Source organism: Nothobranchius furzeri, chromosome 6 (genome assembly GCF_043380555.1).
Source record: "Nothobranchius furzeri strain GRZ-AD chromosome 6, NfurGRZ-RIMD1, whole genome shotgun sequence".
NCBI lineage: Eukaryota > Metazoa > Chordata > Actinopteri > Cyprinodontiformes > Nothobranchiidae > Nothobranchius > Nothobranchius furzeri.
This window is the reverse complement of record NC_091746.1, coordinates 51136464-51155259: the sequence shown is the minus strand read 5'-3', so window position 1 is coordinate 51155259 and position 18796 is coordinate 51136464. Positions and strand designations below refer to the sequence as shown.

At 41.2% G+C, this 18796-nt stretch overlaps 1 protein-coding gene and 1 long non-coding RNA gene across 2 annotated transcripts; both read left to right on the top strand.

The window, feature by feature from the left end:
* Positions 1–7747: 7747 nt before the first annotated feature.
* LOC139070321 (uncharacterized) lies at positions 7748–8715 on the top strand. Its single transcript, XR_011520863.1, has 5 exons — positions 7748–7907; positions 8096–8231; positions 8317–8374; positions 8449–8516; positions 8600–8715. It is a non-coding gene; the product is annotated as an uncharacterized lncRNA (long non-coding RNA).
* A 2199-nt stretch (positions 8716–10914) lies between these two features.
* stard7 (StAR related lipid transfer domain containing 7) lies at positions 10915–14916 on the top strand. Its single transcript, XM_015941020.3, has 8 exons — positions 10915–11594; positions 11980–12143; positions 12240–12289; positions 12635–12745; positions 13043–13125; positions 13201–13300; positions 13378–13462; positions 14127–14916. Exons 1-8 carry the CDS (start codon positions 11146–11148, stop codon positions 14303–14305), a joined length of 1221 nt encoding a protein of 406 aa, XP_015796506.1. The 5' UTR covers positions 10915–11145; the 3' UTR covers positions 14306–14916.
* The last annotated feature ends 3880 nt before the right edge of the window (positions 14917–18796 follow it).

Below are 18796 nucleotides of genomic sequence, written 5' to 3'. Positions count from 1 at the left end.
AATAACATGAAATTATTTTAGGCACAGACAACATCCCCCACACTTTTGAAGATCTTGCAACGCGCCTGACCCCAAACCATTACTGACTGTGGAAACTTTACACTGGACCTCAAGCAATGTGGATTCTGTGCTTCTCTCCTCCTCCAGACTCTGGAACCTTGATTTCCAAAGGAAATGCATCACATAATGTAATATAATGTTGGACCACTCAGCAGCAGTCCAGTCTTTTTTGTCTTTAGTCCAGAAGGAGAGGCTTCTGACGCTGTCTCTTGTTTGAGATTCGCTTGACACTAGGAATGCAACAGCTGAATTCATGCCTTGCATACATCTGTGCCTGGTGGTTCTTGAAGAACTGACTCCAGCTGCAGTCCACTCTTTGTAAATTTGTGGCCTAGTGGTAGAGTGTCCACCTTGGGACTGGGATGTCAAGGTTCAAATCCTGGTCACGTCATACCAAAGATGGTTCCCTTGGAGTGTTATAGGTCTGTAGTGGAAGAGTTCAGGGGTGATTAGGCTGGGAGTGATGGAGGTCAGGGAGATTATTTCTTTAATGTGCTTTAAAAGAGTTTAGCTCGTATGTATCTGAAACCACACAACTTCAGCAAGTCGATTGCGTTAGAGCCTCCTTTGAGTTTAAACAATGAACCTGTCTGGGAAACCATTTGGGAAACCTGCTTTGAACCAACTACATGTTTTATGTGACTCAGATTTTCAGTTCTTTTCATATTGGACTCTGACAAGAAAAATTACTCTTAGAAACATCATAATTACTCTGTCAGAGTGTCCCTGAACACTTAACCCACAAGTCTTTATTCTGACAACAAATTCGTCAAGGCGCTCATCTGTCCTCTGCTCTCTAACACAATTCAATTCAGTTTATTTATATAGCGCCAAATCACAGCAAGAGTTGTCTCAAGGCACTTCACAAAGTAAACATTCCAATAAAGGTCAGTTCATTAAGCCAATCAGTAAAAAGTTTCCTATATAAGGAACCCAGCAGATTGCATAGAGTCACTGACTAGTGTCAGTGACTTTACAGCAATCCTCATACTAAACAAACATGTAAAGAAAGAAAGAAAGAAAACAATCTTGTTTATAGCGCCTCTCAAGGTAAAAGTGCTTCACACAAACAAATAAATGATTAAAGTACAAAAAAGAAAAAAAGCGATCAAAAATATGTTTAAAATGAGAAAAAAAATGAAAACTGTGATTAAATAAATAATAATGGAAGGAAAAAGGGAAGTCAGTGGATCTAAGCGTGAGGAGATGAAGGTGTGGAGAACTGTCTCAAGTTCAGAGCGGGATAGAATGGGACTCAGCTTAGCAATGATCCTGAGATGGAAGACAGAAGAGCAAACAAGAGAACTGACATGAGAATCCAGGGTGAGAGCTGGGTCAAAGGCCACACCAAGATTCCTGAAAGGTGTGAGAAGCAAGCTCACCAAGAGAGTCTCTGACTTTGGGAACCATCTTGTCTGGGGCACAGATGAGGATCTCAGTCTTATCTTCATTCAGCTGAAGAAAGCTCCCAGCCATCCAGGTTTTAACTGAGTCTAAGCAGGAGTGTAGCGACAGTGGAGAGGAAAACTCCCCTTTAACAGGAAGAAACCTCCAGAGGATCCTGGCTCAGCATAAGCAGCCATCCGCCACGACTCACTGGGGATCAAGAAGACAGAACAGACACAACACCCACTCAGTGGCGGTTTTACCATTAGGCAAAGGTCGGCAGCTGCCTGGGGCCCCCTTATGTTGGTGGGCCCCCTAGCCCTGACTGACGGCACCCCTAACTTAATGCCACAATGGGCTATTCCTTTAAGACGCTGATGCACAAACAGGAAGTGATTGGTAGTCATTCCACCCCAATCCAATTGGTGGTGGTAATGCACCAAATCGTTGTTTGCCAAGTGCCATAAGACCACAAATAAAAATAAGAGGAGAAAGCAGAAGAAGAAGAGAGACGGGAGCGTTTGTAACAAACTTGAAGCAGTAGTCAAAACATTAAGCATGAAATGGATTTATCCTGGTGGCTCCAATAAGAGAAAGAAGCAGTTTGCTTCAAAAAAGCTTTTATCTTCACTTACGAAAGTGACATCGTTTTTCTATGTAAACATCAAAAGGAAGCAGAAAGGAAAGACTATGTTTAACGGGAAGAAAACATAGACCAAAATGGAAAATAGAAAACAATAAGAATAAAGGCAAAAGCACAGGAGCACTGACATGAAGAAGAAAGCAGAGCAAATATTAAAAGTGCTCAAAGGGAGAGAAAGACTGTAAAAAGAGGAGGACTAATAAAAAGGGAAAATAACTCATGTCAGAAGAGGGGAGAATTTCACAAATCCAGTTAAAGGTTAGATTGTCGAAAATGTATTGTAAGGGGGCCCCATGTCTGTGTTCGCCTTGGGCCCCCAAGTTGCTAAATCCGCCACTGCACCCACTCACACATACACATCCACACACACAACACAGAAACCAAGTGGACTTTATATAGCTACTTTATGATTTCTTAGTAAATATTCTATTTACTAAGAAATAAACTTTATTATCTTTATCTTAGTGAATATGTAAGTAATTCAACAGGTGAACTAGTAGTAGCACATTCCATGTCAATGAGAGTAAAATGTTGTAATCAGAGAGGAAGAATGTTTAAGTGGTTAGCAGCAGTGTGCCAGTTGATGGCCCCCTCCATGGCCTCATGGAGGGGGACATCCATAAGGCCAGCTAAGCAGAACACTGTATAGCTTCTGTTCTGCCTTCCAGGCATTTTAGTTCATTGTGTAAATGTTTTTATTTACGTGCTTTTATTTTGACATTGAAAACTCCCGTAGAACAGGAAGTGCTGTGTATGCTTTTATTTTGACATGGAAAACACCCGTAGAACAGGAAGTGCTGTGTGGTGAGTGACTGACTTACTAGTAACGCACGCTGATGCAGAGAGATGGTTAAAAGAGGGAAAGACGTTCTAAAAAAGCAGAAAACCGGCAAACCTTTGCTTAACTCTTCTAGAAGCAACGCCTGTATGTATTCGTATTTGTTTTTGCTCAGTTTTATTGATACATTTGTGCTAAAGACAAGTTTGTGGAGCTAGCTAAACAAGTGGACATTTCTAGCTGCTACTTTCTACCAGCAGTCGGCGTTGTTGCACTGCGTATTAAGCTAATAATAATTCATTTATTTGATGTTACCTGTTAAAATATGCCATTCCCGTTTGTGGGCAATCTGTTTCATTCGCAGGTGATTTTATTTAGCAGTTATAGGCTTTGAATTCTAATTAATGTTTACTGTGAATTAGATATCAATGAAGAGAGAGAGATGACTCCATTGTTTTTCTCTTCTTTTTCAGTTTTACTCTATTCTAAGCGACGGCAAGTATGTGTAATAAATGTGGAGACTACAAGAACACACCTTTCGTCAATGAGTCAGAGTTTAGCTCACTGTCGAGTTGAAACTACCACTACGTCTCAACGAGGACAGTACAGCTTCTTCTGAGGAGAAAAACACTGCAAAAAAAAATTAAACTAACAGCTGAAATAGCAGGGAATGAGCAATTAAGAGATAAATTGTAGAATGATGTAGTAGTGTGTGGAAAGTGGTCAGTATGTCCTCCAGCAGTCTAAGCCTATAGCAGCATAACTACTGAGATAACTGGATAACCTACTGAGACATTCACGCTCTCCGGACCTGCGTTCAAGACCCACCTTCTTGGTTGATTGACAACAACAAGCAGTTTTTTCCACAGTTTATACAAAACGAGAGATTATCGAGGTATTTTCTTACTGCAGCGTGTTTTGACAGTGTCACTCTGACTATCCGTGCTTCCTCATCGAATTTTCCTACCAACGCACATTTCAACAGCTGATTCAGTATGCCCAGGTTTACTGAAAATCGGTAGCTACTGTTAATTTATTTTATGAAAATAAGTGGATAGTGTAAGAAGCAGTTTGATCATTTCATAAAAATTAACCCCTTAGTTGCTAAAAACATTTGAATATTCTCAGAACAATGACGATTTACCAACTACTTTCATCCATGTCAAGAAAGTGATTCATAAAAATGGAGATTTGTAAGACGTTAGCTCTTACCGTTTTATTTCTCTACCTAATCCTTTAGACAAATGAATCCACATAGAACAAATATGCTTTTCCCCCAGTACTTAGTTATTTGTTTGAATGTATAATTTTGGAGATTATTATACAACTATGATAAATTTATTACAATGTAATATAATTTTCAGTGGGAGCATGGGCAGAATATCTTGCCCTCCAGCCAGAACCGAAAAACAGCACCAGTAGGTGACAACTTTTCCAAAAAGAGCCTTTATTTACTCCAGCAATGATAAAACAATCACAATCAACAACAAAACACTAGTCCTTCTTACTAAAAGCCAGCTGATCAGCATAAATAAAAGCAAGCAGCTGTCCCAGTTGATGCAACCCCCTCCCTGGGGTCTGAGATTATGACAACGTCCAATGTCCCGTGGCTCAGCTTGCGAGGACAGCGGGTAAATCCACAACTTAGGTCCGGCTGCCAGAGTCTGTGGCGGCAGATGTCGGCGTGGTCTCGGCACCCATCAACTCCCAGCCCTCGCTACCTAAAGAAGGCGTCAAGCCTTCCCTCCTATCGCTGGAACATTGCCACCTGCTCAGCTATCTTCATCGCCGGCAGTCCTAAACGACTGTGAACGATCCCACCCCCCAGGATCTGGTGCCACAATGACAGGTCGACCACACACACCACCTTGGTAGATCTGCCACCCTTTTGTTCTCTCCGGCCTCATTACCCGTAACAAGGACCATTCGGCGTTCAATCACCACGCCCTCAGAATCCAGCAACTCCCATTTTCTGTCTTTCACACTCTTCCCCCTTCTTGCCCTGTAGGACTCACCCTCGAGTCCTAAACATCCACACGATAATCCTTGAACCAAGCGGGGGGCCTCCTCTGACGAACCGCATGTTGTTCCACAGTTCCATGTCCCTCAACCTTCCCAGGGATACATTCTTTCGATCCTCCTGCAGCAGCACCCCCTCGAGCAGCCTCTCCACATGATGGGCAGGGTCCCTCTCTTGAGTCACTGGAACCACTTGTGTCTGCAGACCGTTGATCAGTCCTGCTGGTGTCCTCCCAGGTGGCATCCGGTTGATGAACCATGCGTGCTCCCACAGCTCCATGTCTCCCGACCTTTCCAGGGAGACATCCTTTCGGTCCTCCTGCAGCATCACAGGATGCTGGGTCTCTTCCACATTCATAAACACCCCCAAAAATGGCAAAAAATGATTACAGTGTCCTGGTCACCTGTAAAGGGTTAGATTGACCTAAATATTACTTTATTTAATATTTCTTGATGTCATCAGTCCCATCACAGAATGCTGGGTCTCTTCCACATTCATAAACAATTTTTGGCAAGGGAAATGATCATTTGTTGCCATTTTTGGGGTGTTTATGAATGTGGAAGAGACCCAGCACCCTGTGATGGGACTAATAACATCAAGAGATAATAAATAAAGTAATATTTAGGTCAATTTAACCCTTTACAGGTGACCAGGACACTGTAATCAATTTTTGGCAAGGGAAATGACCATTTTTGGGGTGTTTATGATGATACAGCAGACAGTATGAGTACAATAACATCAACAGATAATACATAAAACCCGTATTTGGTCAATTTTAGCTTCAATGAAAAACAGCCATTTCTTATAGGTAAACAGGAGGGTATAGTCATTATTTAGCAAGTGACAATCTTAATTTTATGTGCTGAATTGCTTTTATCTTGTTACTTTTAAATAAAGCAAAGTCATGTATAGGTAGTAACCTACACAGTGTCATTGTAAAGCCAAAGCTTGATCAGTTTAAATGCTATTTTTCAAGTAAAAATGTGCCCCAAACTAGTTAACTGTGGCTCCATGTCAAGTGGACTAAAGAAAGGAAGGGGAAAAAATCAAATCGCTGGAGAATTTTTATTTCCATTTATACAACGTTTGACTTTACATTCAATACAGGGTGCCATTTTACACTGTTTATTTTTTAGTATCAAGGCTGTAACATAAAGAAAGCCAGTTCTTACCACAAACCATCTTTCAATCGCACATATTGCAAAAAGGATTATATATCCTCATTGTGAACGTTTAAGACGAATAGCAACACTTTAAACAACTTCCGAAATGGAAAAAACTAATATCCGAGATAAACATCTGTTTAAGTACCGGACGAGGTTATCTCTGCTTTCTCAATGTCCATATTGCTAGATTTGCCGAGTTTTAAGGCGAAATCCTGGGGAATTTCGTCTAGAAATGCTATTACCCTAACTATGCGCAATCCTGCGGTGGCTAATCATTTTTTGGCAGCCAGTCGCTTTTTGGCACAACACCAGCAACTCCCGTCTTCTGTCTTTCACAATATGTATAATATAAAACCTTTGGATATTAATTTGGGACTCTTTCAGAATGACTGTAAACAATGGGAGAAATTTCTTGTTTACAGTATAATGATATTTTAGAAGCCATTTACAAGCTAACTGTCAGGTAAACAGTAATTTAATAACTTAAAGAGCAAGTAACGTCTAAATTAACTTTTTTTTTGCTGATGAACTGTATAAATGAGTGTCTAATAGTGTTTTAAATGTGTGTAGTCATTATTTTAGCATTTTGGTGCATTTTCTTTAAAAATTAAAAATTCTGCCTAAATACCACAGTATAGCGCCACCTTCACCTTAAAACATAGAATATGAGTCATTTTGAATAAATTTTAGCCAATGGCTAAAGAGTAAGATACTAAGTAAACCAGTAGAGTACTACGTAGCAGCTCAGTGTCAAAGTTATAAAAGCAACGAGAGTCTCGGCCACGCCTTGTGGCGAGTTGGGAGTTGGATTTGCAAGCGTGTGTAGGAGGTTAGCCGTAGTTCAGCATTAGCATATCCTAGTCTTTAGCATAGCTTTTAGTGTTATACATACTTATTTAGTGTTAGTTTGGCTGTTGGATATTGTAGTTTAGTTAGTGTTTGGCTGTTAGTGTTATTAGGAAAGTAGTTCGGGTTTAGTGCTCCATATCGTGTTAGTATGGTGAGAAGGTGTAGTGTAGTATGGTTGCGGTGGCTCTGTGGGGTTGCACTCCATTCCGCTGGACTTAGAAATTAGGCGCCAGTGGTTGCGCGCAATCAGTGTCTGGAAATCATTCAGCTCCCGCCGGGTGCTGTAGTTTGCAACAGCATTTTACCCGCGATTCTGCACGTCTCCGTTTGAAGAGGGAGGCTGTGCCCACCGTGGCTCTTCCGCGATTTAGATGCAGCCCACCGACTCTGCTCCCCCATCATGGCGGGCTCCAGTCTGAGGTGAGTAAGCTAAATAAAAGTTTTAACATCTTCTAAAGACAATTCCCTTCCTAAATGCAAAGTTTGAGAGACGTGGTTCACTCCATTTAGCTAATATCAGCCTGCACTGCCTTCAGGCTGATTTGTCAAGTTCACAAAATGTGGAACGGGATGTAAGGTTAGAATCAGCGGCGAATCGGAACATATCTCGAAGCTCTGGCCGACAAAACGGTCCACATGGCTTGGAGAAAATTCGGGTTGTTTTTGTGTCAGTCGGTAATTCTGCAACAGTGACTAATGAAGCACTAGTTGACAGACAGCATTACAGCGTGAAATCCAGCTTGTGACCCGGTTCTGTGAGGAATTCTGTTCAGGAGGTCGCATTTCAGGCTCTCCACATCATATGTGACTGACTTTTATGTTATAATAACGATCACACACTAGGAATGTAATAAAGCGCCTATATGTTTCTTTTGTACATTATCTGACTTTTTAAACTCCAACAACAAAGTGCTTCTATTTTTTTTTCCAGGCTAAATCTACCCAAGACACTGGCTGTCAGAATGCACTTGTCCAGGCTGATTTGAAGCCTTACCCGTAGCAAAGGTGAATTATTTTTAATAATCTTCTATGTAAACATTTTATTATTACCTTCTAGTTTTAATTTGTTTCACAGATTATTGTTACACGTGATTTTATGCTCTTTTAAACATTTATAAATGTGCTACTTCTTTGTTTTTTACATAGCCAGCCAGAATAGAGCTCACAGCCGCAGTGTGTCTTGTGACCCACAGGGACCATGATGGAAATTCATCTTCCAGAAAGTCCCAGAGCAGCATCCACACCCCTGAAAAGACCAAGATGTGAGGTGTCTGCTGTTGATTCCAGCTTCCACCTCAGTGACAGTGCAAGCTCAGTGAAGTGTTCAAGGTAAAAAAAAAAAATTAAAACATTTCAGAATTTTTAAGATATTAACAATTAAATAAGTATGTGATTACATCATGACATCATGAAGGAGGCTACTGATTCTGGCCCTGTGACACTTGGTGGTGACGTGTGAGCTGATTCACATGGTAAATAACTTTTACATTAAATGTTTTTTTTTTGCTATCAAAAGTAAATGAACTAATAACCTGCATTATTGCAGGACACTCAGCAAAATATGGACTACACCATGAGGCAGGCACACGTTAATACTCTATAAGAGCACATAAGGTGAGCAACACCACATATTGTACACTGTCCTGAATTTGTTTTCTTTCTGCATGATTTGTTTTCTTTCTGCTTCTCATCATTAGCCTGGCTGATCACCTGATAACTCCTGTCATCTGGTTGTGACAGCATGAGGATGTCCTCACACACCTGTAACCTATCAGCTCATCTGGCAGAATAGAGAGAGAAGAGACAACACCACATCTCCTGTTCCTGGAAAGCCTTCAGCCATCCTTCGATGACTGAGAACCTCCATCAGCTCTGTCTCCTGTCTGCCTACAATTATTATAATAAATAGTGTGTTTGACGAGTTTTTTGTGCTGCCAAATATCTCATTTTGATTCCAGTTTTGATATTTTAATGGATATTTATAAATTACATTAATTGAATTATCACATTGTTGCATGTTTAACTAACTCTATTGTGATGAATTAAACTAGCACCTCACTGTTAAAAGCTCGTTTTAATTTCAAGCATGTTTAAGTATTTATGGACATGAACAAAAACAGGAAATATATAAATTGAGATTTATTTAATTAATATAACAAATAAGGGGGAAAGAGTCATTGAAAGGCACATTCTTCTGGAAGCTCCTGATCCTGACGACACCAGAGGAGACCACCTGCAGACACCAGAAGATCACCTACAACCAAGAAAGCTACTAGTATCAGTAAATAATGAAATCAGGGCAGTTTTAGTGGGCTGAACACATTACAGAATAATTTTCTCATGGGGTATTTTCATAACTTTCTATGCAGCAGATTGTAAATTGAGCCCAGGGCTCCTGGAGAGCTGCTATCCAGCAAGTTTCAGTGGTTTTCCTGCTTTAACAGGTTAGATTAGCTGTTAAGCAGCTCAGCTATTTGTTGCTAATTAAAACCAAGTGTGTTGAAGCAGATAAATCTCTAAAACATGCTGAATACTAGCTCTCTAGGGCCTTGGAGCCAAACCCTGCAGCTAATCCAATGCTATGGCTAACGGCTACTTACCATTCAGAGTCGGTTCTGTTGGGTCGGTTCCGCTAGTTTCAGGCAACTCACAAGCTCAAAACAATAAGGTTCAGGTCCGCTTGTCTCCTCCAAATAGACTTGGTCCCTTTCTTCTCGAGTGTCTGGGTAAGGAGGGGGAGAAACGTCCTCCACTTCTAATAACTGCTCAGAGTGAAGGGAGCTAGCATCGTCTAGTTAGCCATCGTCTTCGTCACTGCCTCCGCCCTCTCGGTCCTCCAGGCAATGCCTACTAATGTTGCAGTTTTTAAAATTGATACGTGGGTGGAGTAAGACTCTTGAGGGGGTCATTACCACGTCTTTAAAGAAATACTGTGACCTTCGACGAGTTGAAAGTAACTAGATAAGTGACGAGATTAAACGTAAATTTCCACAGGTAGCGTGTCTCGACCATCAACATTAATTTTTTTTTAGAATATTGGTTCGTTAACAATACAGTCAAGATACACAACTGACTCAATATCCACTATGAAGTACATGGAGACAGTATAAACATAACAAAAACATACCAACAGATTCAACGCCATCAACATTAATATACTCGACTTGTAAACAGCCTGCCTGTGACGCAATAATTGGCCTGCGCATGTGCGCTGCGCATTTCCCCAAAGTAGCACATTCGACGGGGAGCACGGATAGTCGGAACACCTGGCATGAGTCTCGATTAGCGGAAAGTGAGAAAAGTAATGAAAACGCTGGATTGTCCCACACAAAGCGGGACGTCCTTACTAGATGTTCTAGCATGTTTGGGTTAGGGTTGCCACAACCTACCATTACCAAATTAATACAAAACAAAGATAATGTTCCATTCTGGTTCTATTAAGCAAGACTAAATCAAACACTTTGTTGTTAAACGTCATTTGCATGGCGCTTAGCTTTCATTTGAAAGACATCGATGATGGCAACTTCCTCTTGCTGCTTCTACTTTTTGCAGACACTGATCCTGGATTGGATTTGTGTTCCTCCTTCTAAATAATGGTCGTTTAATAACGGTTACAATGAAACACAAAATATGATCCCAGTTCAGCAAATACAGTGAACTAGAGAGCTCTTTTGTTTCTGGACATACGCACATGCTGGTTTAGTTAGGTTGCTTAAGTTCTGACAGACATCTCTGCGAGCCAATCACATACGTCCTGAGCTGCGCGTGTCACCTTGTAAGGCGGGCTTTTCTGGTGGGCGTGAAAGACACGAAGAGGAGGTCAAACGAGCTGCATGAGTTTGAGAAACGTGAGGCTGTCTCAAGGAAAGATAATCAGATAGACAGCAGTACATTAGGACAATACAGTTTTTGTCAATTAGTAGGGTTCCGGTTCGGGTTAAAAACGGGAATATTCGGGTGCGTGTTCGTTTATTTCTGGTGTAATATTTCTGTAATACTCGGTTAACAGCTAGCTAATGCTAACCTAGCGTGGTCTCAAGGGCTGACAGCCAGTAACTTCTACAGATAGGTTAACATTTGCTTAATTTACATTAGTATTCACGTTGAAGTAAGCATGGAGCTTTTTCATACAAAGCATTAGCTTTGGCTCACAAGTTTGCCTCTGAATCTGAACGTTGGTGGCTGACAGTTCTGCCTGATATTTATCTCGTCTTTCGAGCCTTGTGTCACGGTCACGGCTGTCATGTTTCAGTCGGTTTCCCGTCGCCCTATTTGTGAGATCGGAGTAAACACAATGAAGCTCCAGGACTGTAGGTTATTTGGACGTGCCGTAGATGGGGGCAGGGGTAGGCTTGAGAGGCTCCCTTGGCTGGGCAGGAATGTGGGCCTGCTGTTGTCCTGGCTCCAGAGGGCACGGGCCGGTGCCAGCAGGGCTGATGGTCCAAAGAGGAAAGGACTACTCTCCATATTTGCAGACCACTGCAGCTTCGTGACCGGTCAGAGGCTCCGGCGTGCTTGCCAGGTTGGTGAGCTTTACTCCAACCTTTACTCTGAGCGAACCAAGTGGACTCTGGTGGGCAACTTTTGGCGCAGATTTCAGAGCAAGCACGCCCCTGCTGGGAAGCTTGCTGCGGTTCTGGCTGGCGTCTTCATGTGGGAGAACGAGAAGATCCAAGATGAGGAGATACGCAGGTTAGATGTTTCTCTCTTAATGGTACCAATGCACACGCGACAAAATGTCAAACAATATTGGAACAGATCTGTATTCATATTTGTCTAGTGGGACACAATAAAGATTAAACGTGTGTTGATTATATTCTGGGGTCTTCATGTTCATCACATCATCTATTTGAGTAATTTAGACAGGCTTGGAATGTCAACACATTTATCACCAGAACAACCAATAGAAGTGTAGCAACTCCAGAAATACCTGCAAGGATTTTAAAATATTTTAGATAACCAAAGTCCCCCCACCCCACCCCCACACACCCACACACACACACTTGATGAAAATCACAGAATTTAAAGGTTGTATTAGTTTGTGAGATGGTGTGTAAAACCCGTTCTTCATTTAAAGGTGTGGACTCGAGCTAGAGGCCCTTGAATCTGTAAAATGTCTGTGCACATCTTCTGGATCTGTGGCTGGACAGCATGAAAGTGGCTGGGAAGTTGTGATGGAGAAGAAGGATTTCAGAGTGTGGAAGCGTCCCATACCCAACAGTCACCTTTATGAATACAGAGGTCAGCTGTTTTATACTGTCACCCATTTTCTCAGATTTCTGTGAGGCCGACAATTGAGCCTTCTGAAGAGTAGGCATGTTTTGTTTTTCCCTGCAGTGTTGGGCTCCTACAATGATGTCACACCGAGACAGTTCTTCAACGTACAGGTACAGGCTCCTCAAATCTCATTATGTGCAACTCGATCATTGTGAGCTTCTATTAAAGAAGAAATCAAGACAAACTGGCTGTCAAGAAGTCACCAGGAGAAAGGGGACACCTGTAGTCTTAATTCCCTAATGAGAATTTAGGTCTCCATGTGTCTGAGCACCTTAACCAGGAACTACAGACGAATGATTGTCACACTTTTATTTTAAAATGTTTTTGATGCAGAATTTTATGGTCTTTGTCATGATATTTAGTCTTGTTGTCTCGTTTAGAATCTTCATTACTCAGCTGTTCTTTTGTGTGTAGCTCAGAAATGATACTTTGTGCCATTTTTCTCTTTCTCCCAGTTGGACACGGAGTACAGGAAGAAGTGGGACTCTCTGGTTATCAAGCTTGATGTGATCGACAGAGATGCCAGCACAGGATCTGAAGTTGTGCACTGGGCCACACATTTTCCTGTAGGTTGCCATTATAGAGCCCTGTGGGATTCATTCATATTTATTTTTTTTCTTTTGTTTTTTCCATCAAATGCATTAATCTGCTTTACTTTTGTCAGAATAAACATAATCAGAATAATGAAATATGGAGTTCTGGAATAGAAAATGGAAGAAAAGACAAATAAGATTTAAATGGATTTCATTGAACTGTACCATTACTTTTTTGTTATTAATGAAAACAAAATAGAAATGGAATTAGATTGCCATTAACACAATGAAAACTAATTAACATTTTGGATTTCTAATCTCCCTTCTCAGTATCCCATGTATTCACGTGACTACGTTTATGTGCGCCGTTACGACGTTGACTTTGGAAATAACCTGATGATCTTAGTGTCCAGGTGAGTTTCGATGGACTGTTTTTAATTTGTAACTGCATAACAAAATATTTATTGTTGAATTTTATTTCTCTGTAGAGCTGTCCACCATCCTAAAGTTCCAGAGACTCAAGAGTTTGTGAGAGTCCACTCTTACCAGTCAAAGATGGTCATTCGCCCACATAAGTCCTTTGATGAGGTTTGTTTTTCAGTTTGAAGCTACAGTTTGAAGCTGTGTCTAGAGAATGAAGGTAGACTTTTGTGTTTTTCTTACAGAATGGTTTTGATTACCTGCTGACGTACAGCGACGACCCAAAGACCGTTTTTCCTCGTTACTGTGTGAGCTGGATGGTATCAAGTGGTGAGATATCTGAACCTGTCGAGGCTGTGCTGGACTCTCATTTAACCTTGATCTAGTCTGTTTAATTTGGCAAAACACCAACAAATGTTTTTTATGTTGTAATTAGCAAATTCTCTAAGAAACTGTTTTTTACTAGTTCCTTTTGAAATATGATTGGTCATTCTGAGTTTCACATGCAGGCTGAATGTGAAAATATGTCTTCTACCCCTATTTCCTGCGTTAGCCGCGGATAGAAAGTAGACAGGGGGATGCTCGAGCCTGAAAAAGCCACACAGAATCATGTCTCACTGTTGGTTTGCGTTCATGGATTCATCCATCTTGAGTTGTGAGTGGGGAAGGTTGTTGATGATTTAGCATCCAGGAGAAAGAAGATGGCATTTTGGCCAGTAGATGCTAACCATTAGCATTAGCAGCTGTACAACACCGAATGGAGGCAGTGAAAGATTCTTGTCGCAGTTAGCAACCAAAGGGGAGATGTATCATGAATAATGAGTAAGCCGTTTTCTGCAGACCCTCCACTCCTCTAACTTCTACTTCCTGGAATAGGAGTGTCAGATCTTTTCTCCACAGAGTGTGTCTCACAAGGCATTCATTTCTACTCAAATGTATTGAAATAACGAGTAAAGGAGAAACTTATGTCATTTCTCCTCTCGCTCCCTTCTAGGTATGCCTGATTTTCTGGAGAAGCTGCACGTTGCCGCTTTGCGGGCCAAGAACCTGGAGGTTGGGATTCACGACTACACGGGAGTCATTAAGTCCAGCGACATCAACCGACAGCCGAACCAAGAGCGCATCGGTGGAGAAAACGCACACACAAGTGGTTCTGGGCAGATTTATGCTTAAGTTGGATTCTTCATAGACCAGGAGTTATATCGGCATGTTCTGAACTGCACTAGAGTCCACATAAAGCCCTCCAACCCAGCCTTTAGGGTACAAAACCAAGTTTACAACCGACTCTGCAGACACATGTCCATCTGTAAATGTGTTCGCTCTGGTTGTAAATGAGATGAGTGCAGCGGACTGTGTTGTTGACTGCATCGCTGTCCTCGTAGACACATTGTTGCAATGACAAATATCCAGACTGATGGCTGTGGCCAGCCAATTTCATGGGACTTTAAAAAAAATTTTGTAGTCTTTGACAGATGTGAGTGCTGCAACTATTTGTCAGATAGAGCCATATTCATGTGTGTTGAGGTGCTTTTGCCAAAGCACAGGTTTTTTCATTCTAAAGCTCTGTTGGCTTCACACTGTTCAAACCACCAGCACCTAGAAGGCCTCCGTGGAGATTCTGGTGCTTTAAACAAGGAGTCATGTATTCAGAAGAACCTATCACTGAAGTTAATTATGATTGAATTCTGGCGGACTGTGTTAAATACACGGTTTTGGTCAAATGATCACTCATGTTTGCAATCAGCGTGTTGGGATGTCGTGAATAAAACAAAACACCACTTTCTGGAAACTAGTCCTGATAATCTAAGAAGACAATTGTAGGGATTTTTTTGTGTTTTGAGGACGTTTGCAGTTGTCAGAGTTGAGGTCTTGGTTTGTTTCAGTGTTTAAAGCTGCCAGCCTTCTGAAGATAAAGCATTAGAGGCATAGTGTCTTATAACAACCATAGAAATCCTCATATATAACGGTACTGGTGTGTTTCTAGCAAGGAAAACACTCAAACTAGTGCCCCAGACTGTGCCACATTTCATTTTAATTTTGTATCTCAGCTCTTTTAATGCTCGTTTCTTCGTCAGTTTAGTTTGTAGTCTTTTTATGGTTGTTTTGCTGTTCTTGTATATCAAAAATTATAGATACTGGAAGAGCATTTTTAAAATGTGTGCAGCAAGCTAACATCTTTCTCCTGAGTTTCAATGGTTTTTTTCTCTAAATGTACGTCCTACTGAAGTTCCACTGTATTCACCCAGTTCATCGTTATTTCTAATGAATTATATGCAGGGAATGTAATGAATGTACATGGAAAAAAACCCACCCATAACACTGTTTACAGCCTTTGAAACTGGCACAAATGTCCATCTGTTTAACAAAACTCATCTTGTTCTGAATTTGAGCTGTTTATAGGGTGGGTACATCTGGAAAACCTGTTATTTTGACATGACAGAAGTCCCATCTATATGTTATTGTGCGTGTCACACTATTCAATAAATTAGAAAAAAAGTAAAATGCTAACCTTGTTAGTACATTCCATGGTAAATCAAAATTGTGAAAAATAACCAAATTAGATGTCATATTTGCTATTAAGCTTGTGTGTACAGTTAAAGGCTGTCCTTTCTCATTTTTGCAGACAGTAAATCAGTTTTAATGAGCGTTAGCTGATGTGATCTCAAAGATAATTTGTTTAAAGGCAAAGAAGTTGAAAAAATGAAGTTCTCTGTGCACATCTTATTGTGTTTCACTGGTTTCTGTAGAACAGCTTTGACCCTGGTCTGGCAAAGGGAAGGGTGATGGGAGTTGTGCCAAACCTCCTAATGGGATCATCCATAAACCTGGTCCTGTCTGCGTGAAAGGTCAGAGGTGTTCATGCCTCTAAAGGCATTGCTGAGCTGATTTGCTCTAGAACAAGCAAATACAAAGGAGATTACAACTAAACGTCAAATCTTTTATCTTTCAAACTAGAGATTATAAATAATCTCTTCTAGAGAAATGGAGAAATATTGACAATTTTAAAAGAAATAAGTCAGTTTAGTAAGAATAAATTAAGTAATAGGAGCTATTTTATTCTGAGCTATAAATGAGTTAATTTTATTTACCTTAAATCTTTGATATTATTGGATGTAACATTGATCTAAATATTTTTTCTTGCTTTTGAAAATATTTTCTGATTTGTCGTGATCAGACAAACCCAGATCTTGATTCCAGTTGTAGGGGGTCAATATTGTTGCTTTTAAGCTTAACCCTCTGATGCATGAATTATGAAATCTTCAACCATGATTTTTTAAACAATTTTTTTCATTCATCTTTAGGTGTAAATTAAACAAATTTCAACAAATATTTTTTGTAACATTTAGTTAATTTACAAATAATTTATTACATATCCACCTTGGTGGACAGCGTGCATTCTGACCATGAAATATTTTGGCTTGACTTACTGAAGTCCAAATGGAGGGGCTCACATGCAATAAAGTCTTCAACAGCTGTGCTTATAGCAAAAATAAATAAATAACAATTTTGATTACCTGTCCACTGTAGTGACCATTATGCATCAAAGGGTTAATATACACTGCTCACAAAAATTAAAGGAACACTTTAAAGAAACACATTAGATACATCAGATCTCAATATGAAGTTGGATATCATTACAAATAACGACAGGGCAATGTCTTAAAAACAAAAGGACGCCAAGTTTTAATGGAAATAAAAGTTATCAGCCTACAGAGGGCTCAATTGTGTAGACACCCTAAAATCGGAGTGAAATGAAGATGTGGCAGGCTAGTCCATTATTTCAAACTCAGATTGCTTTTCAGTATCTTGTGTGGCCCCACGAGCTTGTGTGCATGCTTGACAACGTCGGGGCATGCTCCTAATGAGACAACGGATGGTGTCTTGTGGCATTTCCTCCCAGATCTGTGTGAGGGCATCCCTGAGCTCTTGTACAGTCTGAGGAGCAATCTGGCGCCGCCTAATGGACCGAAACATAATGTCCCACAGATGTTCTATTGGGTTTAAATCAGGGGATCGTGAAGGCCATTCAATTGTTTCAATTCCTTCATCCACCAGGTACTGCCTGCATACTCTTGCCACATGAGGCTGGGCGTTGTCGTGCATTAGGAGAAAACCAGGACCTACTGCATCAACGTAGGGTCTGACAAAGGGTTCAAGGATTTCATCTCGATACCTTATGGCAGTCAGAGCACCATTAGAGGTCTGTGCATCCCTCCATGGATATGCCTCCCCAGACCATCACTGACCCACCACCAAACCTGTCACGTTGAACGACGTTGCAGGCAGCATAACGTTCTCCTTGTCTTCTCCAGACTCTTTCACGTCTATCACAGGTGCTCAGGGTGAACCTGCTCTCATCTGTAAAAAGTACAGGGCGCCATTGGCGGACTTGCCAATTCTGGTGTTCTTGAGCAAATGCCAGTCGAGCTCTACGGTGCTGGGCGGTGAGCACAGGGCCCACTACAGGACGTCGGGCCCTCAGGCCACCTTCATGAAGTCTGTTCCTGATTGTTTGGGTAGAGACATTCACACCAGTGGCCCTCTGGAGGTCATCCTGTAGGGCACGAGCAGTGCTCAGCCTTTCCGCCTTGTACAAAGGAGCAGGTATTGGTCCTGTTGATGGGTTGTGGACCTTCTACGGCCCTGTCCAGCTCTCCGAGAACAACCGCCAGTCTCCTGAAATGTCTATGTTCTGGAGATTGCGCTGGGAGACACATTAAACATTCTTGCTGCAGCAGAAGTTGCACAGGTTGTCCAGCTTCTCCATCCTGGAGAAGTTTGACAACCTGTGCAACCTCTGTAGGGTTAAGGAATCGCCTCATACTGCCAGTAGAGAGCCAAAGCTAGCACGAGTGGAAAACCAGCCAAAAAAGATCAAGAGGGAGGAACTTGAAATGACCTCTACATGTTAAACCAGTCCTGTTTTGAGGGTTTTGTAATTGTTGCCACTTTAGTGCACCTGTCATTAAGTCCATGAACACCAATACAGCTGAAAGTGATTAACAATGCCCTCAGCTGCTTAATCCACCAGGAAATTATCAGACAGGTTTAATTGATTTCATGCCAGGCCCAATAAAAAAAGTGTTCCTTTAATTCTTGTGAGCAGTGCATTACCTTTACTTATGACCAATAAGATGTGATATTCTATTTAAATGTAGAATATCAACCTGCTTGGTCTTTGGATGTTTAATCAGAAGATTCTAGGATTCTTTGCTTTTTCAGGGAACAAACACACTTCGTATCAATTCAGACAGAGTCAGGTTTATAAAAAGTAAGAATTTATTTTCTGAACAATTAAAAACAAGACAAGTTAACCAAAACGACTGTGATGGATGAATCTAAGTGGATGGGATGTGATTAGTGGTGATTTAATGCTGTGTGTTTATCAGAACCTTGTCTCTAGAAGAACTGAGTTCTGGGTGTGAAAAAGAATTTGGTTTGCATTAACTAGAAAGTTGATTCTTATCAAAACTGCATCAGACGCAATCATGCGTGTCTACCTCACCCCTTTCTTTGGAGACCCTCTTCGCGGATCCGGAGGTCAGGGAGGTCGGATGACCTCTGGACACCGAAGTTTGGTAGATTAACCGCAGCACCGACGCTCCAGTCCAGAGATGTTTCCCCAGTCACAACAGATAGATGAAATCATTTGCGTCTAGAAGG

What these genes read in the sequence shown, in the direction of transcription:
- stard7 (XM_015941020.3), top strand. Translation starts at nt 11,146, where the DNA reads ATGTTTCAGTCGGTTTCCCGTCGCCCTATTTGTGAGATCGGAGTAAAC. An exon ending in GACAGTTCTTCAACGTACAG is followed by an intron (nt 12,290 to 12,634) that starts GTACAGGCTCCT and finishes TCTTTCTCCCAG; the next exon opens with TTGGACACGGAGTACAGGAA. An exon ending in GAGCTGGATGGTATCAAGTG is followed by an intron (nt 13,463 to 14,126) that starts GTGAGATATCTG and finishes GCTCCCTTCTAG; the next exon opens with GTATGCCTGATTTTCTGGAG.